Source organism: Pan troglodytes, chromosome 6 (assembly GCF_028858775.2).
Source record: "Pan troglodytes isolate AG18354 chromosome 6, NHGRI_mPanTro3-v2.0_pri, whole genome shotgun sequence".
In the NCBI taxonomy this organism is placed as follows: domain Eukaryota; kingdom Metazoa; phylum Chordata; class Mammalia; order Primates; family Hominidae; genus Pan; species Pan troglodytes.
The window spans coordinates 119,155,740-119,179,824 of NC_072404.2; the positions used below are offsets into that span (position 1 = coordinate 119,155,740).

Below are 24,085 nucleotides of genomic sequence, written 5' to 3' on the forward strand. Positions count from 1 at the left end.
AAAATTAGCCGGGCGTGGTGGCGGTCGCCTGTAGTCCCAGCTGCTCGGGAGGCTGAGGCAGGAGAATGGCGTGAACCCAGGAGGCGGAGCTTGCACTGAGCTAAGATCGCGCCACTGCACTCCAGCCTGGGGGAGAGAGCGAGACTCTGTCTCAAAAAAAAAAAAAAAATAAATAAAATAAAATAAAATAAAATAAAATAAAATAAAATAATTAAATAAAATAAAAAAATTAGCCAGGTGTGGTGGCGGGTGCCTGTAGTCCCAGCTACTCAGGAGGCTGAGGCAGGAGAATGGCGTGAACTTGGGAAGCGGAGCTTGCAGTGAGCTGATCGCACAACTGCACTCCGGCCTGGGGGACAGAGTGAGACTCCACCTCAAGAAAAAAAAAAAAAAAAAAAAAGATATTATGATAGTTTACCATGCCTAACGTTAGCTATATTGCAAAAGGGATTCTCTGTATTCATGTTATAAAGTGTTAAAAAGAAAAGAAAAATCCTGTCTACACAATATGGAACTTTTCAAATTATTTCACAGGTTGTGAAATAAACTGGTTAAATTAAATGTAGGAAAAGTTATGACAATTATTAATTAGAAATATTTACTATGCAATACAATAGTTAGATATGTATAACAAAATATCTGCAGAAATACTGTTGCCTACTTTACATTAAATGACTTTGGTGACTAAGGCCTCAACTCAATAAAGGGAATGAGTTATAAAATGCTTTACTTTAAATTGTTTATTGAAATGGACATCTACCTTTGCTAAATTATCTGGACACATGGAAGCTTTCACTGAAACACCTACATCACAATCATCGGGAGAGGGCCATTTTAGAAAGACCCACTGAGTCAGAATCTCTGAGGGTGGAGGCCCGGAAGTTGTATTTTTTAAAACCTCCTTCACTGATTCTGATAGAAAGTCAGATTTAAAATTCACTGGTTTAAACTACACAATCCACTGCTTATTTTTATAGCATGCTGAACTGTTCTCTGTGTTAAGTACTCATCTTTGCTCTGAAGAAGAAATAGGCTCCTCAAAAGCAGAAAATATGTCCACCCAAGACATAAGCCAAAGCTGGTAATAGTGTCTCAATAAATAATAAATTGATTTGAAAGCTACTTCTTAGTTGTAATATATTTTATGATATTTCAGAAAATAATTGAAGATCCAAACCTTTAAAAAATGCCAGAATAGACACATAACATTGTCCAAAAGTCCTTTATTATAAGTGATCTGGGGAGCTTCAACACCAAGTCAGTATTTACCTGGATTTAATTTAACTCAACAAATTTACATCGTATTTTAAATCACTAGTTAGGAAGCTTTGTTTTAATATATTTTAACAAAAATGTCCACTATCTGAGATAACTAAACATTATTTCCTCAAAAGAGAAACATTTAGTATGCAAAACTTAATGCAAGGAAAAGTACAAATTTTCCTGAAAAAGATTCACGCATATGTGGCATAAAAATGGGCCAAAGCCTAGTAAAGTACTGGCCCTAGAAGCTTATTTTAATCATTTCTCAATAAATGACCATATCAATCTAGTTTTATGTAGTCTAAACAAATTTTCTAAGCCCGTAGGAAGTTCACCATCTTTTCCACATTTACTGAGGTAAATGTACCATGGAAAAATTAAAGTAGCCTGAGGAAGAATGATATAGTTCAACATTATTTAGTATACTCCCATTTGGATACTACCTGCCTTGCCTCATACTAGTGACTATGAGTGAATTATTAAGTTCTTTTATTATATGAACTTGGCATAAAGGCCTTTACTCTTTCCTTTATTAAATGTAAAATGCATGCTTGCTAGACCCGTCCTCATTTGTCAACTGTCCAAGTGCTTACCCAACGACATATCTCCAAGTCTACCTTTCCTGTTCCTCTGCCATTGAACTAGCTCTAGATTGAATCATTGAATTTTTCTAGATTGCTCGTATGTTTTTATCTCAACATTTTATTGGTCTGTTACTGATTTTCTGTCTCTCCCAGGATCCTAGAATGCCCCACCCCACCTTGCATCTTGCCCAGTTTCTCAACTCTTTTGAATTTAAAATTGCATGATTAAAACCTAGCAACGACATAAAATTGTCAAATGGCTTAAACTAGGGAGTTTTGGTTTCTGAGAATGAGAAAAAACAGAAATGTTCTTAAAGAAGTGGGTTTTGGTTTTGGAGAAAGAATGGGATGGAATACACCTTTAACAGAAGTGTAAAAAGATATCGCAGTTTCTTCCAGGTATTTCTGTGGTAGTGATAAGAAGATCAGGTCAGATGACCAAAGGTGTGCACATAGGGAGATGCACTAGGGATGGGAACCCTGCTACTTGTCAGAGGATACTGAATTGAAGAGAGAGGAAGATAGGCTGGAGTTGTTCTGTACCCAGAGAGATCACTGTGGGGAACCTTCATAATATGGTCCTAATTTAGTTTCATTGGTGAGACCCATGAAACTGTACATAGAGGCTGGAAGTAACTTATGGAAAGATAAATGATTTAATAAGGAATCAAGTGTTTGTATAAATCAAACTGAATTTCTACATTTTTTCAGAAGTGAATATTTTTTCTGTAAGGTAGGATGTTCAACTAGGAATGAATGTTCAGCTAGGATGAATCTAGGAATATCCAATTCTGTTAAGAGTTCCCTGTTAGAAAGTGCATGTGAATGTATTTGTGTTTCGATGAACTTTAAATCTCATTCAGCATAACCATACATCTCTGTAATCTTTATCCAGAAATACAATGCCATTGAAATTCACAAACATTACAGAAACTATATCCTTTGTAAAGCTTGATCAAGTTCAAGTAACTGGACTGAATTGGAAATTGACCTTGGGTATATCATGATAACTTAAAGAGTATGCCTAATGTCCTCAGACTGAATTAACTTAATTAAGACCACAGATAAAATATAAAATGTTACACAGGTAAGTTAAAATAAAGGTTCTACTTTGCCTAAAAAACAACTAAAAGCAAGCCAACAGAATGGAGGAATTAAGATAGAATCTCTCTAAAATCACCAGGGTTTTTAAAAGCTTTTTTCCAGCTAGGCATTCAGAATGAAAGCCTAGCATACTTTGACTTGTTTTTAGTTGAAAAAGCCAAATTTCTTTAAAACTATCAATACAAATTGGTAGCAATTTTTACTAGGAAAGTATTGATAAATGAGAATCTACTTAATTTCATAAGTCAAATCCCTCTTGAGAGCAGACCAGTTAAATGAGAAAAAAATGAAATTTTAAAGTTTTCAGCATAATACAATCTTTTCATACTAGATAAGCAAATAAATGTTATGAGTGTCAAAACCACTCATAAATGTGTACTTATGATTTATTTTCCAGATTCTTTTTGATGTTTGTGATAGTGCCACTTAAAAGTTATTTGTCCTCCAAATTCTCTCTCCAGTGGGGCCTATCCAGATGATGTTTTGGCAAAATACAAAGATTTAGATCAGCAATGAAATGCTTCAGCAACATTCTAAGTCTTTCCTTAGCCGAGCATTTTCCTAGATTCTTGAGTATTATTAGGTGACCTGAAGATTACGTATGTATTTTACTAAGATTTCACAGACTACGCAAAGAGGACAGAAATAGATTTCTAAAATTAATAAGCTTAAACATGTTAAGAATAAAAGTAAACAATCATTGTTTTTAGAAGGTACTTTAAAGTTTGAAAAAAATAGATTGCTTATAGAACTTCTTTTTTAAAAAATTCAACTGTACTATTCTTGAAATGATTTACTAATCACCATAAGCTAGCAAAAGAAAGAGACTGGAACTGCCTTGAATGAACACAAGATCTCTGTACTAATGCAGACTTGATAAAGATAATTATTCAAAAAATAGTGAGGGTGAATGATTATGTGGAACAGTCATGAAAAGACCCAGTTCATAAGATAAGCAATTCATATCACAAGGCTTGATTGAGCCTAACATGAAAGCAAGTAAATTCAGTATCAAAAGTTTCAAAGGAATAACATGCTTCCTGGTCTCTTTAAACAAGGTTATTATTTATTTGCTTAAAATGAAAGCAGAAAAAGTGCATACTGATACTTTTTTGAATAAATGATGGAAAGCTCTTAGCTCGTATATGTTAACATGTCTCTGTGTTGGTGATAGTTCTAATCAGAAGAGTTGCAGCTTTTTTCCCAAGAAATATCTTTGGGAAAGGTGAAAAATTATTTTTAAAAACTCACTATTTTCACTCAGTGTGAATTAATCTGGCCTTCATCGTGGTATGAGAAGAACCACTTTTTACTCACTTTTTAAACTTTAAAGTGCAACTAATGTATTGCTTGTCATTAGACAGACTTACTTTGTGAACATTACCTTTAATTTACTAAATATATTTTTGTCTCCAAAATTACCTCCAATTATTTACAGCATCTCACAGATTATAATGAGTGGTTTATCCTTATGACAGTTTCTCTTGCATTAGCACCAGCTGAGCTTTGCAGACAGAAATGAAAGTTAGAACATTTCTGCAAACTAAAATAGGCAGCAAATATCTCCACATTAGCTTCTGTGACTACATTTGGTCATTGGTGCTCATAGTCATACTTTTCTTTTCTTTTCTTTTCTTTTCTTTTTTAACATCTTAGCATTTCTTTATTTGAATTACTGCATTCAATTAATATTCACTGAATGCCTGTCATACACTAATGCTTTTCTTAATAACATTTTAATAGGTTAAACTATTGGGCCTTTCAAAATAAATATTATAAACATGGATCCTTAGATGGTATCTCAATACTAAATTGAAGCCTAAATTCCTCCCATCATCAATTCAGTTTGTCCAGAAGACAAATCACATGCTAAAAGTTAAAAAAAAAGCTTCATTTCTTATGAAGCATTTCTGTGCATACGCTCTTTCAAAAGTTGAGCCTGCCAGAATCTCATAGATCACAGCAGCCTGAAGTAGGCATATTAGAAAGAATGAGGTCGTGTTTAATTCCCCCAAAGGTTATTTTCTTGACATATGTGTTTTTTTCTTTCAACTGACTTATTTTGGATGGAAATTTTAAAGTAATCATCTGACTCCAAAATATAGCAGTACTAATACACTTCAGCCAACTTGTTGAACAAATTACTCAGCGCAAAGAATGGAGACTTAAATATGTGGAGCAGAAAAAGGAAAAGATGCCTGAAAATGAATTCGGGAGGTGGTAAATGAGCTTTGAGCTAATATTATTGATTACTTAAAAAAAAAAAGCCTTTGAGTCAGACAAGCATTATATGTAGCTGGCAAGCAATTCTTACAAATACAGGTATTATGTTACAGGGACTATATCTCCTGAATCATTTTGGAATTCAAAGGCCCTAGGTAGTTCTGCCTCAGGTATCTCTTCACCTAATTTGAAATTCAAATGTATTAAACTTCCAAAGCTAAATATGACAAATTAGACATGGGCTCTGAAGTTAGCATTTAATGAGCTATGAACCTAGACTTTCATCTCCCCAGGAAAAATTTCTTTATTACTTTTTGTATTTTATTGCAATAAAGCACCATTTGACCTTCAAGTATGATAATTAAGCTTCCAAAAATGTTATAAATTTAGAGTGAAAACAGTTCTCCCTGTGTTCAAGAACATACTTATGCTCAGTATAAAAGATTTCTTAATATTTAAGGACAGCTAAATTATACACAGAACCAGCAATATTAGGAATTATTTTTCTCTTCCCTCTCTGATTTTCCACCTCAACTTGATTTATGTCTCAAAACAATTTATCATCTTTCATATTCTAAAATAAATGAAATAGGAACAAAATGAAAATATATCTTTACAACCTGCAACTAGGAGATAGAGAACTCTTTCAGATAAGATTTATTCCAATAGGAGCTATAAATAATGGGGCCTCAAACATTAAAAATTATGGCTCATTGTCTTCCATGCTCATGTCCCCATCTTTTCTGGGGAGATATCCACACATTTTTCAAAAATTTGCTTACAATATCAATACAAGTTTCAAGTGACAAATCAGAATGCAAAACAATATCATTTGAATTGTTGGTACATGTTTATTTTTATATTTATTTATATTTTGAGAGAGTGTCTCGCTCTGTTAGCCAGGCTAGAGTGCAGTGGTGCATCTTGGCTCACTGCAATCTCGACCTCCTAGGCTTAAATGATCCTCCTGCCTCAGCCTCCCAAGAAGCTGGGACTACAGGCATACAGCACCAAGACCAGTAAATTTTTTTTTTTGGGGGGGTAGAGACAAGATCTTACCACATTGCCCAGGCTGGTCTTGAACTCCTGGGCTCAAGCAATCCACCCGCCTCAGCCTCCCAAAGTGCTGGGATTACAGGCGTGAGCCACCGTGCCTGGCCAAATTTTAATTTTTAAAAAATTGTTGCTGTGTAGCAACTTTTAAAAATCCTAGACCTTTGAGAACTTGAAGAGATGAAGTTCATAGATGGAGCAGATGTGAGAAATTGCAGGTATAAATTGACCCAAAACCTGAGAACGTATGGCTTTTAAGTAACATTTAGAGGTTGGAAGGAAAATCACTAGGCTCAAAAGAGGAAGAAGGAGGAGGAAGAAGTGGAGGAGAAGGAAGAAACCTTGTTGCCAACATCAACAGAAATTGCTAGAGATTTTCCAATGTCTATTCTTCTTTTCTTTATTTCTTTATTTCTCAGCGCCCCCCTATAGCTTCCTGTGACAAAGGAATTAAGTTCTGCCCATATGAGGTGAGCAGAAGTGACTAGGGTCACTTTCAGGGCTGGGTGATGTCCTAAAGGAATGGGCATGCTTCCTTGGCCCTTTCCCCTCCCTGCTGTAGGAGGTGGTGAGTGCTGGAGCAGCCAGCTTGGCGCCTAGATTTGGAAGCTACTTGCTGTGCACAGTAGAACGACCCTGACAGCCCTAGACCATCTATCCTCAAACTGGTTTATGACTAAGAAATAAACTTCTAGTCATTTAACCCACCCACATGTTGAAGTACTTTGCTTAGTACCTCAAGTACATAGAAGCTTAATTGACACTCTAACTACAATAGTTAATTTCCCATGGGTGAGGAAAGGGTCCCTTTTGGGGAAAAGTTTCTTCTCTTTATCTCAGTCATAATCTTAAAGGCCACAGTAGCAATTAGAGCTGATCCAACTGCAAATTCCTGTGAGTAGAGAGACTCTATCTTGAATATCTCTGCATTCCCAATGCTGAGCACAATGTCTCACACACGGCAGTTCCAAAAATGCTAGTTGAATGGATTCTGATAACATCAGCAAGCCAATATTACTAAAACCATTGTTGTTAGAAAATTCTAATCATCTCCTCTGTTCCTTTTCTTCCTTATTGCTTGTACACATGTCATCTTCTTCCTTCACTTTTCTTCATATTTCTTTTCACTTTCCTTTACATACCTAAGGATGAATTGTATAATCTGTCTTGCTCTAAGATAGATTTAAGGCAGCTTACAAAAAAAGGCAGACAGCTGAACAAGATAATAAAGGGGGGAAATCAAAGATGACAAACGAGGGTAGAAAAATAATAATGCCATTTTGAGATATGTATGCAAGATGCATGCCCCCAGGACTTCAATTTGGTTCTCAAGCCATAAAGTTACAGAAATAGAAGAGTTCATAACTTTAAAAGAACACATATTATTCAGGAGAAGGACAGTTATTGCAGGTACACAGACTGTATAGAAGTTTCTTCTGTAGTTTCTCATACAGGACAGTGAGCAATAAAGCAAACATCATCTCAAATACCATCTAACCAACTCTGAGTTTTGTTAGGCTACTCCTAGTAAAGTTCATCAATGAGAAAAGAGTGCACAATGCTTAAATACAGATGTAAAAGCACTTCTGGGGACATGGGAGGTACAGACTGGCTGGCAATTAAAGAAATAAGAGTAAATCGGCATTTTTGGAAAAGTGTCCTTGCTTTATATGGTTCATTCATTTCCTAAACTAATATTTGAGTGCCTGCTAAGTGTCAGGTACTGTGCCAAGTTCTGGGAATATAAAAATGATCCAGTCTCTTCTGGATCAAGGGATCCAAAGTGTAGTATAAAATACATTTAGAAGTCAATGCATTACATACAACATGGTGAACTAAATTCAGTTAGCAAATATAAGGTGGGAGAGTGATAAAAATAAAGATGATATAGGAGGAGACACTTGAACTGGATCTTTAAGGATGAGCGCAACTTCATCAGTTAGACAGCAGAGGAGGTATGGAGGAAAGTACACCAGGGAAAGGAGTTGGCATATATGAGCTACAGTGATAGGGTCAGGATGGCATCTCTGATGAAGGACATACTTATTCCAGCTGAAATAAAGAGTCTGGTGTCAGGTGAGGGTGATGGGTGTGGAAAGATCTAAATGTGGAGATGACGTTGGAGAGAGAGAGAGAGGTGGGACAGATCAGGGAAGTCCTGAAATCCAGGCTGAACTGGGGGGAAATAGAGGGCAGTTATAGGGTTTGAGGCCAGGAGCATTTTGATCAATGTGTGAAAGGCCTGAATAAAAAAAAAATGGCAGTAGGCATGGAAAGAAAGGGGTTGGTTTAAGAGACATTGTGTAAATTGGCCTTAGACACACTGGATATAGACATGGATGACAACAAGGAATAAGCAAAGAAATGTGTTACCTAGGTCTCTGTTTAGTGACTGGGGTGATGATGAAGATGCTAACCAGAACTGCAATAGAGGGGTACAGATTTGGGAGGAACTAAAGTTCAGTTTAGAATATATTGAGTTCAAGGTGCCTAAATGACACCCAAATGTAGTGTTTAGTAATAGTAGTGAGAGCTAACATCTACAGAGTATGTGCTAGCCACTATGCTATGCACTTCATCACGACATTTAATCCTCACAACCTTATGATGTTCCTTCTGGGCACAAAATATTGTACCAGGCTCTTGGGAATGGTATGCAGTGGCCAAAAAGGTTGATACTATCCCTTTCCCTATTTTACAGATGAGAGAATTGAGACTCAAAGATTACGTGGCTAGAAAGTGCCAGAGCAGAAATTCTAACTCATGAGTATAGGTAACTGCAAACTTCATGCTCACAATCATTTTACCTTCTTGACTCTTTGTATAAGCACCAAGGAAGTGGAGAGCTAGGGAGATGAAAATTATAGGTGTGAGTGAGTTCAACAGGGACAATATAAAAGCACAAAAAGAAGGCCTGGCATGGTGGCTCATGCCTGTAATCCCAGCACTTTGGGAGGCTGAGGCGAGTAGATCATGAGATCAAGAGATTGAGACCATCCTGGCCAACATGGTGAAACCCCATCTCTACTAAAAATACAAAAATTAGCTGGGCATGGTGGTGCACGCCTGTAGTCCCAACTACTCGGGAGGCTGAGGTAGGAGAATTGCTTGAACCCGGGAGTCCGAGTTTGCGGTAAGCCGAGATCGCACCACTGCACTCCAGCCTGGTGACAAGAGTGAGACTCCTCTCAAAAAAAAAAAAAAAAAAAAAAGTGCAAAAAGAAGCCCAACCCCAGAATGTGTGATGTGGGAAGAAGAACAACTCATTACAGAAACTGAGAAAGAAAAGAGAAGTCAGGTAGGGTGAGGATCCGAGTCCTCTGGATTAGTTGGCACCCTAGTGGGTTATTGGTGACCTTGAGGATGATGGTTTCCAGGGAGTGCTGGCGGTAGAGGCCAGATGGCAGGGTTAGGATGAAAGCCTGGCGACACACACTGCTCTTTCAAGAAGCTGGACTGTAAGAAGGAAACATGGCTGGGGGTACCCAAAGTTCAGGATGAAATACTTGTTAAAGGAGCAGTGGCTTCAGCATATTTAAGCACAGAGGAGGAGGTGGCCACTGAAGAGGAAGACATTGAAGCTATCAGAAAGAGAAAGCACAATTATTGGAGCAAGGGCTCAGAGGAGATGAGAGGAACACCATTCCACTAAGTTTATATTTTTCTGCAAATGTGTCTTGGTCCTTCTCTTCTGGGTTTGCATTAGTAAACCTGTACTATAAGCTTCTTAACAATGGGATGAGAGACTGCCTTATGTTGCCACACACCTCACCTGGGGTCTGGTGCAGTGTTTCACATATGCCCACTGGGGATACAGCACAATATATATTAATTAATACCAATGAATTCCAACTCTTAAAAACTTGATTATAACAAATCTGTATTAATTTTTACATGAAACAACTGAATTTTCACATGTGCATTAAAAATAATGTTGGATTAATAAATTGGATGAAATAATATTTCACAAGTCAAACAAAATTGTGAATTATGTATGTTTGTAACAGCTTTGCCCTCCTTCCCCAAGTGATTGTATAGATCCAAACTTGGTCTTTGTCCTTCAAAATATGGAGGAATCAAGCAGGTTATATAGCAGCATGTGTAGAAAGAATTCTTCCATGGGCACCCAAAATAACTCAATGTAAAATTCTTCTTGGGCATAAATCTAGGAATTTTGACTTTGGACTAGATAAAGCTGTCAAGTGGGAATGTATATAGCCTTCAGGACTGAAAAAGAAGGCTGTTTAAATCTATGTTCAATCATCTTGGGATAAACAGCACCAGTCCAAAACACCATTCTTTAGGAAATTAAAAGAATAATCAGACCCACCTCCAGATTCAGTAGCAAGAAATTTTACTACGGTCATGTGAATCAGCTCTTTGTCATTCCCCTTAATCTGCTTGTCTTCAGATCACTTAAGGATACTTTCTGCCTGCCATAGCCCCAGGAGGGCTTTAGTTTGTCGCTTTGTTGGGTAGTTTGTAAGACCGTGAAGCAAGATCGGGGGTTCCTGGATGGTTTTCCCTGAGCCTCTTAATTCAGTTGTCTTTGTTTATAAATCACAAAGCCTAGGGATGTCATGAACAGGAGCTGTAACCACTAAAAAAAAAATCTAAGTTACAAAATAGCCAAGGGGAGCACAGATGTCTTTGACTAGCAAATGCTTAACACTGGGCACATTCAAGTGAAATACATTAGTATTTATTTTTCTTTTCAACAATTAAAGTAGATACGTTAAAACCCAATTCTGACAATGAGAGAGAAACAAGTCTGAATTAATAAAGGCTTTGCATTTCAGGGTATTGGAAAGATATTTAGTAATATAAGCTGTTGAATAATCAAGGATAGCCAAGAGAAGATTTTGGTAGATCTGATCTACAATTTTTACAATAGTTGGGTATAAAGTTACACTTAAAGTGCTAAAAAATATAAAAGGAGGTTAAACACCCCATTCACATTCTGGACTTCTTGTTAAACTCTTCTGCCCCTCTCCATCTCACAGTTTCAACTTTCACCAATCCTTAATAAAAATGATTTAAAAATTGCAAAGAGTTTGCATTTGGGATGAAGCATATATGCTGCCTACTACCACGATCCAAGGGCCCTTAGAGAGCACAGCCACAGTTTCTACCACCCACTGTTCTGAGGGTGATGAACAGCTGAAAAACTGCTGAGCCTGGCAGAAAGCAGCCAAGGTTTTCTGCGCCAGCTGTAAGCCTGACCTCTTTCCTCCTGACATAAAACGTTTGCCTTTAGTTATAGCCGCTTCCATCAACACAACAACAGAGAATTCCAGGGTGGTTTATAAATGGCACGTGCCCTTTGGGCTTTGGGGGCACTACAGGGCATGACTGCTGTCAGGCCACTAAGCCTGCCATCTGGTCTTGCTAAATAATCAATGTGTGTGTTTGAAGAGGGTATGCCAAGAAGCCCACAGGCCAATGAATATATACACACACACGATTATTTTCCCTGCTCCATCTTCAACTGTGATGTGTGCATACTGCTGGACCACTGGCAGCCATGCTGATGCACTCACATCACTTTTGCCTTAACTGTGTAGATTTAGGGCACCAAAGAGTATATGTGTTCTTTCCAAGGTTTTCAGGGAATTTAGGCAGTAGTGATAATCTTGTTTATTAGGGCTGTGGTTCCTGAGGGTTTTTAATGTTTGATCTTTTTTTAACTTTAAGAATCTACTTGGTATAATGGAACCAGCATTGGGCTGTGAGTCCAGAGATTTGAATTCTAGGCCTGCCACTCGTGAGTACTGTAGATTTTGTCAAGTTAGCTTGCTTGGCTTCATCACTAATCCACAGATAAGGAACCTATAGTTACACGATCATAGCATGAATTCAAATACTAGTCCTCATCCTAAGTCTATCTATACCACACTCATATTAACATTTTCAATAGGACTCATGTGGTTCAGAGACAGATGTATTAGGTCTGCAGCTCTTTTTAGGTTGTTCAGTAATAATTGCTGCAAAAAAAACTGATTTCTCCTAGTTCCTTTCAAGTTTTTAGTCTATTCTGATATTTTGTCTATTCTTCGTTTTGGTCATCTCTAACAATACTTCAAAAAACACCACAATGTTTATCTTTAAAATCACTTACTGACATTTTGGACAATTTCCCAGATAGTCACTGGGCTAACTCCTTTATCCCCTTCTTGGTCTTTGCTCTAATGTCACCTTCTCAGTGAGGTCTACTCGACTTACCTGCCACCCTATTTAAAATTGCAATCAGCCTCTTCCCCCCTCCATCCAGCTGTATGCTCTTTCCCTGCTATATTTTAGTGGTCTATTTCCCCCTACAACACTTGCCACCTTCTAACATGGTACCACGTTTAGTCATTTCTGATGCCTCATGTTTACTGTCTGTCTCCTCTTCACTGCAATGTAGACTTCATGGCAGCAGGGATCTTTGCTCTGTTTATTGGCATATTCCAAGACCTACCCTAGAACAGAGCCTGGCACATGGTAAGCATTAAGTAATGTTTGTTTAGTACTAAATATTGAATAATTTCAGTTCTTTTTGTTTTACAGCTAGTGAATGAACCTAAGCATCTTTTACTCTCAAAATAATTGAGGGTATACAGCCCAGCCAACCCCGCACCCCAGACTAAAGATGGAAAAACTCTAGCTCCTTGTCTGCACCATGACACGACAGCAGAACGCAGATAGGCGTGTGTTTACAATTACTTGGAACCTCAGAGATATTTTTAAAAAAAATCTCTGAATCTGGTCTATGTTCCAAGAACATTAAGGGGACTCCTTACAGTTTACATGAAAATCCATGCACAATTTTCAAAAATTTGTAATATGCTGGTACATGTATTTTACAACCAGAAATCAGTGTGAAGAACATTGCTAGTAGCAGCCACACTGCCTCATCATGGTCCATAGCAAACATTCAGGGTTAAAGATTTTTCAGTAAGGACAGTGATTTTTCAATTGTAAAATGTTTAAGTTGATCATTCAGCAAACATTTACTGAGTCTATGTTGCATGCCAAACATGATTAAACGTTAAAAAAACCAAAAAGTTAAATCATGGTTCCTGCCTTCAAAAAGCTCTCAGTTGGGGGAAATGAGTGTTTAAATAATCATGACACAACAGAGACAGAGCATGTTAAGGGAGTCAGGCAAGTCACCATATAGGAGGAGACATAGGAGTTGTAATTCAAAATTTTCCTTCGATTCTTGAGAAGGGATTTATTCCCCTTGCCACAGCAGACTCGTCCCTTCTCCTTCCTAAGTCTAACCCCCTATGTACACTTTTTGGAGGAAATGTGTGCTATTTCTTTATAATACAAATAATGTAAGTTCACTGTAAACAAATTACAAAACAGAGATACATTTTTAAAAAATTAAACATTCACAATTTTACCCCACTGATCTACTTCTGCTTTTTATTTCACACCAACTGACCTCGAATAAAATTTTGCTTCAGCAAAATCCCTTCCCTTTATGATGTACTGAACCTGTGCTTTGCGCCAGGGACTCTGGAAAGTAAGGTCACACAAGTAAAGCCTGAATCCACGCTGTGATTTGAATGTGTCCCCTCCAAAATTCAGGTGTTGCCAGCGTGACAGTAGTAAGAGGTGGGGCCTTTAAGCAGTGATTAGGTCATAAGGGTTGCTCCCCCTGTGAATGGGATTAAGGTCCTTATTAAGGAGGTTTCACACTCAGCTGGCTTGCCCCTTTGCCTTCCACCACGTGAGGACACAGCATTCCTCCTCTTAGGAGGATACATCATCAAGGCACCATCTTAGAAGCTTAAAGCAGCCTTCACCAGACAACCAAACCTGCCAGCACCTTGATTTTGAACTTCCCAGCCTTTGGAACTGTGAGAAAATAAATTTCTGGTCCTTATCAATTACCGAGTCTGTGGCACCCTGTTATGGCAGCACAAATAAGATAATCCACTTCTGTATGATTTCAAAGCCCTCGTAAAGCCTAAAATCCAAAAGTAAATCATGCCCACTAGCATTCTCTCCTCAGTCTCATTTAAGAAAAAAGTAGCCTCTGACATCCAGAACCTGGCCTGGCAATCCCTTCTGGGCCTTGGTGTCCTCCTATTGAACATAAACAATTTCACAGAACATCAACTTCAGACAAGGCTACTCTGTGACCGTGATGAATCAAGATAGAAACACATCTATTTCTTAATCATGTCTCAACACAGACACAACTTAAGCACTCTCCAAATCACAATGTGCCAAGCACCCTCTCTCCTGGCTCTTAGGAGTGACTGCTGTTTCTTTATCAATTACAGCAGTAGCCTTGCTCTAGTCTGCCCTCATGGTAGATTTACTGAGATACCTAACCACAGAATTGTCCCCACTTCCAGACAGCATCGAATCCAGAGCAAAGCTCCACTTCCTTAAACCCTATCCCAGTCACCAAATACAGCACAAATCTTTTTTACTTTATTTATTTATTTATTTATTTTTAGACAGAGTCTCACTCCGTCGCCTAGGCTGGAGTGCAATGGCATGATTTCAGCTCACTGCTACCTCCACCTCCTGGGTTCAAGCGATTCTCCTGCCTCAGCCTCCTGAATAGCTGGGACTACAGGCATGTGCCATCATGCCCAGCTAATTTTTTGTATTTTTAGTAGAGATGGGGTTTCACTGTATTAGCCAAGATCGTCTCAATCTCCTGACTTCGTGATCCACCCGTCTTGGCCTCCCAAAGTGTTGGGATTACAGGCATGAGCCACTGCGCCCCGCCCAGCCCAAATCTTATAATAACAATTCCTTTTGTAACCTCCTCTTCTTGAGATGCCCCATGGTTCCCCCATGGTTTGCCCTCTCCCACACTGCAACAAGCACTAAAGCAACCTGTTCAACCTATTCAACTTCAACTAGGTGTGTTCTAGCGGTGTTTGGCTGCAAGGCACTGGAAGCCTATAATAAACACACTCTGATCTGGAGAGAGGGAGAGAAAATCCAGAATCCTTTCCTCTCTGGGTGCCTACCTCTTTCCTTCCTTATTTTTTTTAAAAATTGTTTTTTTTAATGGACAAATAATAATGGTACATATTTATTGGGTCCACAGTAATATATATAATCTATAGTGATATTTTTTCAAAGCCTCAATTTTAAACTGCCCAGGATTTATTTCTCATGTCACAGTAATCTGTCTTCCCTTGACTGCCTGACTCCAAAGATTGAGCTAGAAGCTTTCCATGCTACAAAGCTGCATCATGTGGTCTCGCCTCACCTAAAACCACCCTCATTTTCAGCCAAATTGCCAATCGCCTACTTCTTTTTTTTTTTTTTTTTTTTTGAGGTGGAGTCTTGCTCTGTTGCCCAGGCTGTAGTGGCACAATCTAGGCTCACTGCAACCTCTGCCTCCCAGGTTTAAGCGATTCTCTTGTACTCGGCTTCTGGAGTAGCTGGGACTACAGGCACCTGCCACCATGCCTGGCTAATTTTTTCTATTTTTAGTAGAGGTGGGGTTTCACTATGTTGGCCAGGCTGGTCTCAAACTCCTGACCTCAGGTGATCTGCCCGCCTCGGCCTCCCAAAGTGCTGGGATTACAGGTGTGAGCCACCACGCCCAGCCCAAATTGCCAATCACCTTCTGCTTGTAAAACCCTAAGGTCCTTTTCTACCCACCATCCTCTCTGTTTGTCCTTGTTGGACACCTCTACCATGTTCAGATTTCTTCCCTCAGTTCCCCTCACCTCAGAGGCTTGCCTCTTCTCCAGAGTTCCCTCTTCCTCCCATCCCTGCTCAGTCACTGGTCTTCCTCACTTGGCTGCTTCCTCCATGCTCCAACCATCTCCCTAATGAATGCATTGCCTCTGCAGCATCAATAGGCTGATGGTTCTCAAATCTCCTTGGCTGCCCCAGCCAGTGACAGGCCCCCTTCTCAGCAGGCTGCTGGAGAACTCTGCAACTCCCTCAGAGCCAACATGTGGAAGTGCAATTGATTATCTTTTCTTCCAAACACCTCTAACATTTTCTTTATTTCTTCTCTGTTCCTGGCATCAATGTCCACCCAGTCACCCAGGCCAGAAGTGACGGAGTAGCCCCAGGTTTCCTCCCTGTTCTCACCTGCACCCCCATACCTTCTCTAGGTCTCTCTAACATATCCCCTTCTTTCTGGCCTCCAAGATCTAATCACAGTAATACATGTAATGTATAATGATCACGTTTTTTCAAAGCCTCAACTTTAAACTGCCCAGCATTTATTTCTCATTTCACAATAATCTGTCTACCCTTGTCTGCCTGTCCATCATCTGCCTTTAATCTGTCAATAATCCTGCAACACATTCCACCCCCAACCCCCATTAGATTTTCTTTAATTGTTCTATCACTCTCCTGCTTCCTTCCCACCACCTGCAGAATGCCTAAGTCCCTGAGCATTAACAGAAGGTCCTGCATGATCTGCTGCACTTACCTTTCCAGGCCTCATGGTTTAGCAATAATGAATTACTGGCTAGCCTCCTCTTTCCTGTCTATCAGACTATTGTAGTTTAATTGTTTGCTTATTCATTTGACAAACATTTATGAGGTGCATACTGTGCAGCACATATTGTGAGAAGCTTTAGAGATTCCATAGTAAAAAGCACAGCCCTTACCCTCAAGGAGCATATATCTCATGGCAGACAAGGCATTGTGATGATGTTCTTATGACAACATGCAATAAATAGTTGTCAAATGAATGAACGAATGAATGAATGCACAAGTAAGTTGCTCTCCCTGTGCCTTTGTTTCCTCATCTTCAAAGTGTAGATAATAATGGTTTCTTTTTCAGAGGGTTGCTGTGAAGATTAGATGAGTTGTGAAGATTAGATGAGTGCTTGGAGTAGTGTCTGGCACATAACAGTGTTGAGAGCATTCCTATTTAATGTGCCTTGAGAATTCTGTAGAGAGAGTTATGTATGAGGGTTGTCTAGACCAGCCTGAGGGGAAGAGGGAGGGAATCAAAGATGTTTTCTCTGGAGGGAGGGAGTGATACCCTAAGCAGGGTCTGACAGCCCGAGTTAGACAGAACAAAAGGATGTAAAAGGATAGCCCAGGCAAAGAAAACTTGGAGAGTATAGGGTGCAGATAGCACCAGGATGATAGAGCGAGATGCATTCAGGGAGTTTTAAGGTAAAAATGAGAGGATGACAAGAAATGAGGTAGGAGAGGCCAACTGAAGCCAGATTGTAAGGGATTTTCCTTGCATGTTGATAAGCAGCAGGAATTTCACTCTGAAGATAAACTATTGCTTCCAATTGAGATAGTGAAGGGTTTTAAGCAGGCAAATGAAAGAAGCATATTTCCATTTTAGAAAGCTCATTATAGCAGCTCTGTAAAGGCACCATGAAAATAGGAGCAGAAAAATCCTGAGGGAGGATATTCGGCAGTTCCCAAAGGAGGCACTGCTGGGCCCTGATGTGAGGTGGGTCAGCGAGAATGGGAAGGAGGAGATAGATGGTTCTCCCTTCCTTCCTTCCTTCCTTCCTTCCTTCTTCTTCCTCTCTCTCTGTCTCTCCCTCTCTCTCTCTCTCCCTCCCTCCCTCGCTCCCTCCCTGTCTCTCTTTCTCTCTCCCTCCCTCCCTCGCTCCCTCCCTGTCTCTCTCTCTCTTTCTCTCTCTCCCTCGCTCCCTCTCTCTCCCTCTCTCTCTCTCTCTCCCTCCCTCCCTCGCTCCCTCCCTGTCTCTCTCTCTCTCTCTCCCTCGCTCCCTCTCTCTCTCTCTCTCTCTCTCCCCCCCTCGCTCCCTCCCTCCCTCCCTCTCTCTCTCTCTTTCTTTCTTTTGACAGAGTCTCACTGTCACTCAGGCTGGAATTCAGTGGTGCAATTTCGGCTCACTGCAACCTCCGCCTCCCAGGTTCAAGCCATTCTCCTGCCTCAGCCTCCTGAGTAGCTGGGATTACAAGCCCGCACCACCACGCCCGGCTATTTTTTGTATTTTTGGTAGAGACAGGGTTTCACCATGTTGGCCAGGCTGGTCTCGAACTCCTGACCTCAAGTGATCTGCTTGCCTCAGCCTCCCAAAGTGCTGGGATTACAGGCATGACCCACTGCGCGCGGCCTCCTCTCCTTTTTTCTTAAACCTCACTAGCCATTCAGGTCTACCTTCCTGGGATGCCTTTCCTAACACCTCCAGGCAAACTTAGCTACCTCTGTGATCCATAGATCCGTCATTTGTATCTTAGCCTGTGAGTTCCTCAAGAATAGGAAATGGGTCCTTTTCACTTTCATATCCTTATTTAGCACTGTGAGCTAGGACAGAGGTCTTGCGGGTGCTGTATAAAGTTTTGCAGAATAATGACTTTCGGTAGGGTGCGGTGGCTCATGCCTGTAATCCTAGCACTTTGGGAGGTTGAGGCGGGCTGATTACCTGAGGTCAGGAGTTCAAGACTAGCCTGGCCAACATGGTGAAACCTCGTCTCTACTAAAAATACAAAAAATTAGCCGGGTGCAGTGGCACACACCTGTAATCCCAGCTACTCAGGAGGCTGAGGCAGGAGAATCGCTTGAACCCAGGAGGTGGAGGTTGTGGTTAGCCGAGATTACGTCACTGCACTCCAGCCTGGGTGACAGAGCGAGACTTTGTCACACACACACACAAAAAAATACTTTCAATGAATGTTTTATAAGAAAAGGGATTAAGATTACAGACCCTCTAAGACATAATGAGTACATTTTCTAATCTTTTTACTTTTTCAATATGTTTAGCAAGCAATACAGTCTAGTCATAACAGATATCCTCAGGATCCACAGAAAAAAGTTTGCTTTGCTTGAATTGTTTAATTTAATTAAAATCAACAAACATACTGAGCGTGTTAAAATGGAAAGGCACTGTGCTGTGGTATATGGTGACTGCAATTGTTTTTCCTCTAATAAATATATTAGATAGTCCTTACCCAATACATAAAAAATGATTACATGATAAAATGTTATTTTATTTGAGGAGACAATTACTGTTTTAATTAAAAATAGATAAGGCCAGAATAAATATATAGTTTATAGCACACATTATTTTCCTTATTATTTCCTGACAGTAGAAAGCCATCACTCTTGCACTCTCGTTAGCATTATTTTTCACTTTATCTTGGATAGACTGATATACTTTCAATGAGTTAGATGCTATTGAAAAGCTCAGTGTTTTTCTTCTGGTCCTGGGCTGTACAGCATTTTTAATAATATCCACATGTACCATTGTGTAAATCATGCTTATGTGTAATACTACTATAGAAGGCATTTTTCTTTTCCTCACTGGTTGAGATTTCTTTCCCATTGGTTTTTCTTGGCTTTTTCTTTTCATTTTAAATGAAACCAACCCCAATAATTCATTTATAATAGAAAAGACTAAAAAATTTAAGGCTTAAAAGAAATTAGTTTTTAGGCAATGGTAAATGTTAATAAAATTAGACATTTCTTTTTCTGACACTATAAATTTTCCAGGATATTAATGTTCACTGCTATGTGGTGTTCTATATTTTCAGTAATGTGAGCAATTTCATAGTCTGGAAGAAAATTTGTATTATGATCAAATTCTTGAGCCTACCTACAAAGGCACATTTTAATATCTGTACTCTCAAAAGTCACAGGATAAAAATCTCTTAAACCCAGGAATACTGATAATATGTTTGAAACTATAACTAGAATGAAGTTTTATAATTCAAGAACTATGTGTGTAAATCATCAGGATTTTGCCATTAATAATCATTAAGCATCACGTTACTTAGATAAAGTCATATTGTGATCTATATAACTAATAATAAATGGTATTTTCTTAGGTATCTCAAAAACCGATATAATTTTTCCTCATTTCTCTCGAAAGCCCATCAGATATTCTTTAGCAGAGAGAAAATTAATAGAAATTTCCTTTAAATTCAGTAATATAATTCTAAAAGTTAACAAATTCCCCCCCAAATGTCATTCTAAACAAAAATTAATACTATACTTAAAATAAACAATGAAAATGGCATGACATTTACAAAGACTGATGTCAAATGTTTTCATTATCAAGATGCTGAAATCAAGGAATATATGTACAGCTAAGACAAACTTGTATTCAATCTATCAAGATTTTTAGAATGACTTACACGGTAAGCTCTACGTCAGCATCTGGGGAACCAAAGTCCCTTAAGGCATAGTCCCCATACTTGAGAAGCTCAGTCTCTCTAGGGCAACATCCACCCCTTTTCAGAGAAAAATTCTCTATGAAGTGGTAAATGCTATAATGGAAACACAAAGTAGGGTGGAAACTCAAGGGATAGGGGGAACAAATGAGCATCAGAGCATGGATCCTGGTTTTAACTTTTTCATTGTGCTGTGTTTGTGTGTGCATGTGCATGCATCCCGGTCACACATATCTGACATTATGTAAAATTTAATCTAAATTGATACAATGTCTAGCCACACAAGTCCGAAATTAATAGTGCACACAGTTGAAACAGGCCCATAGATACTGTACACATAATCATGTATAATATGATCAAATGTTAAAAGCAATAATCAGAAACATTTTCAACAAAGCTGACAGGATATTTAAGTGGTAAATTAAGCAGACACAGTTTGTAGAATTTAAAAATTACTACTAAGATTTGTACTTCCAGAATAACTAAAGGTAATTCATTAGAAAAAAATTATGAAAATAAATTTTCTTTTGCTCACACTTGGTATCTTCAGAAGTCTATAGATCTTTGTTAGTAATTACTAAATAACTATTAGTGATACGAAGGGTCAATACTTAAATTTTTAAAGCTTACGATTAAGTAATCATAATGAAATGCTTACTTGGTACATAGAACACAGGACCTACCATGAATGGTTTGGGCATAACACAAACAAATCAAATGTGACGCTTACCTCCTTGTTCACACAACTGCTGGGCTAAAGCATCTTTGAAAATAACCTGGCCCCGGTGTGTTGCTGTAGCCCTGGAAACAAATAGGAAAAGGTTAATTCAACTCTTGTAATATGTTTGGTGAAAATGTATTTTTAAAACTTTTTAAAAAGCTTATTCTTAAACTTTATTGTGTGGATATGATATTTTTAATGAGTACATCAGAAGAGTGATATAAATAACATGGAATGAAAGCTTAAACCAAGGCACCTGGGTTGAGGACTGTCTTCTGGTTTTACTATATAAAGACACTGTAACAGTTGTGAGCTTGTTCTGAAAACAGCAGATGTGCGTAAAGCCTATAGAATAAAAAGTATGGAGAGGAGGCTTATTAAAATTTCTTCTTCAGGAGCCTTTGATATAAAATGTTTTGTGGAGCAATATTGATATTAGTACTGGAGAAAGAGGCTCTTAAGTTACTTTTTTTCTGAAATCAATAGTCACCGTAACTTATAGAGTTGAGACAGAGAATTACATTTTTAAAAAGTATTTTCTTAAAAAGAGGGCTATTCAAAGCTTTCATAATAAAATCTGTCATAACAAAATAAGATCACATGAAGGAGATTCACTATTTGAAGGAGATGTATATCTTACTTCTTCCAATCAAAGCTGCGTACAAGGACTGATGGAAAAAAAATAACATCCTTGCAGCAGATGTGTTATTCAATGGCTATAATAAAAAAAGTCTTATTAAAGGAATAATTATGCTTTATATATGAAGGGTTTTCCCTTAAAAAGAATCTTTCTGGCACAAAATGTATTATTTAAACAAATTTAAAACAGAAAATCTTGTCTCTAAGAAACTTGATTTTAGAAAATAAGCCATACACAAAACCTTTTTTAATAACAAAAAAATTAGCATGAAATCTTAACTTTAGTTTTAGCCAAAACCATCCTAGGGCAAAAATAATTTGATTTAACTATCATCTGCTGAAGATGGATTATGTACAAGGCACTGTACTAGCTCATGACAGGGCGAAGTTTAGCCTACGTATTCCCCCTTGATATGCGTGCCCTTCCTTCGGTCAACATCTTGTTGTTTGCTGGGCCCAGTAGGGATTCCTGGCTCCCAACATTCCTTGCTCTGGCCCACGTGTGGATGCACCTTTCCCCTCCCTTCTGCAGACCTTTCTGATTGAATTGCAAGTAGACCCTAGAGTCAGTCCCTGTGGACCCAACTCTCTGAAAGTAATCTGATAAATTAATCCATGTTGAAGTGTTAATGGGTGATATCACTTCAAGCTAACATATTTCAGCAGTGAAAGTGTTATACCTTCACACACACACACACACACACACACACACACACAATGGCACAATAGTGAGAGTTTTGAATGGTGGAAGGGAGATATAATTGGAGAGAAAAATCACTGGGTGGCCTTCAACTCACACCATATGTGAAGCTTATAAGGGGCGTCAGCCCTTGTTGTTGCATATTAATCATTATCAAAATTACACAAAAACAGATGCTACTATTCTTTTTATATATTCACATATGTTTATAGGTTTTTCTTTGCTTTCAGAAAGCTGAAAATGTGGAGAACTAAACATAGGGCCAATCCAAGCCATAAACATGGCCTAGAGGCTCTCTAATCAGTACAGATTTTATGACCAGAGGGAACACCGTAACTTTTTTACTTAAATACACTGTTCAAACCAACCAATCCAAGAGTGTCTGAGTTCACATACACTTCCAATAGCAACACAGTGATCACCAATGTAGAATTTTAATGTGACATTTGCTTTGGAAGGGACACATTTTCTGAAATCACTAACCACCAAGAAAAGTCCTACAACAGGCAATGTTTAAATAACTGTTCGTTTTTGTTGTATTCTGGTTCTAAGTATATAATATTCCTATCATAATATTTCTTATCGGTCCACAAGACTACTTGTCATTGTGCCAGCCTATGCTCCCATGAACACGATCGGCCAAATTATCAAAATAAGATTCAGGTAACAGAGGTTTCACCTTTTCTCTAAATATGAGATATACCAACATCTGCTAGTCACTTTATAGCATCTTGTGAGGAGTCCATGCAGTTTTCCCCATTACTCAGTTTCCTCAGATTTATTATTTGTTGCCTTCATTAATATTCTTACTTCTGCTACTTTGGTTCAATAAATCTCATAAATTTCTAAAGAATAATGACAGAGTAATGGAACCTGAACGAACCTTTAAGATCATCTGGTCAAAACGACTTTAGCAGTGGTACTCATTCTTCAAACAAATATGGAATTCCAATGAATAAAAGAGAGGAGCCCTAGCTTTTCAAAATTATGGGGCTCCACGCCACCTATTTCCCAAATCTTGCTATCGTGCTTCCCTGGAACTCTTAGGGTTTAAGGGAGCAGAGTTTGAAAACCACTAAACTGGTCTAATTCTTACAGTATATGGATCAGGAACGTGAGGCCAGGGAGGATATTAACCTACTGAAGGTTACACGGCCCATTAATGGTAGATAAGATCTGATTTCAGGTCTTAGATTCGAGGCCTTGGATTCTTTCCCTTGCATCAGCAGTTTTCCAAATGTGTTCCACAGTGATGCCCTAGGGGTCTCCATGAGAGTCAAGAGAAGGAGGGGCAACAGCCAGTGTTCCAGGCACCAGCCAATTCAACCAAACCGTCTAGGCTTTATATGTTCTAATTATTTAATTTTGTTTAAAGAAAGGGCTCAGTAATTAAAAGCTGGCTTGAGAAGCACAGCACACCATGTGCTCAATGACATTATCTGAAGTCCCCTGCTTGGGAAAAGAAGTAGTAGTAATAATAATAGTGGCTGGTATATATACTTACTGTTATTCTAACAACTATTATGAATTGAAATTTACCCCCTAGGCACTGCTGTAGGGCTTTACATAAATTAACTCAGTTAATCCTGTTAACAGCCCTACAAAGTAGATACTCATCCATTTTTCCTCGGACACAGAGCTATTGCATGATTTACAAATGTCACACAACTGGTGGCAAAGCCGGGATTCAAACCCAGGCAGTTT

The 24,085-nt window shown here is 38.7% G+C and overlaps 1 protein-coding gene across 2 annotated transcripts in view; it reads right to left on the reverse strand.

Moving 5' to 3' along the window:
• Positions 1–24,085, reverse strand: part of RELN (reelin) — a 522,571-nt gene that overhangs the window by 294,140 nt on the left and 204,346 nt on the right. For both annotated transcript variants that reach the window (XM_003318728.5, XM_054656222.2), the window contains exon 4: positions 21,052–21,122. In XM_003318728.5, coding sequence (XP_003318776.2) covers positions 21,052–21,122 — 71 coding nt within the window. The remainder of the gene's footprint in view (positions 1–21,051; positions 21,123–24,085) is intronic.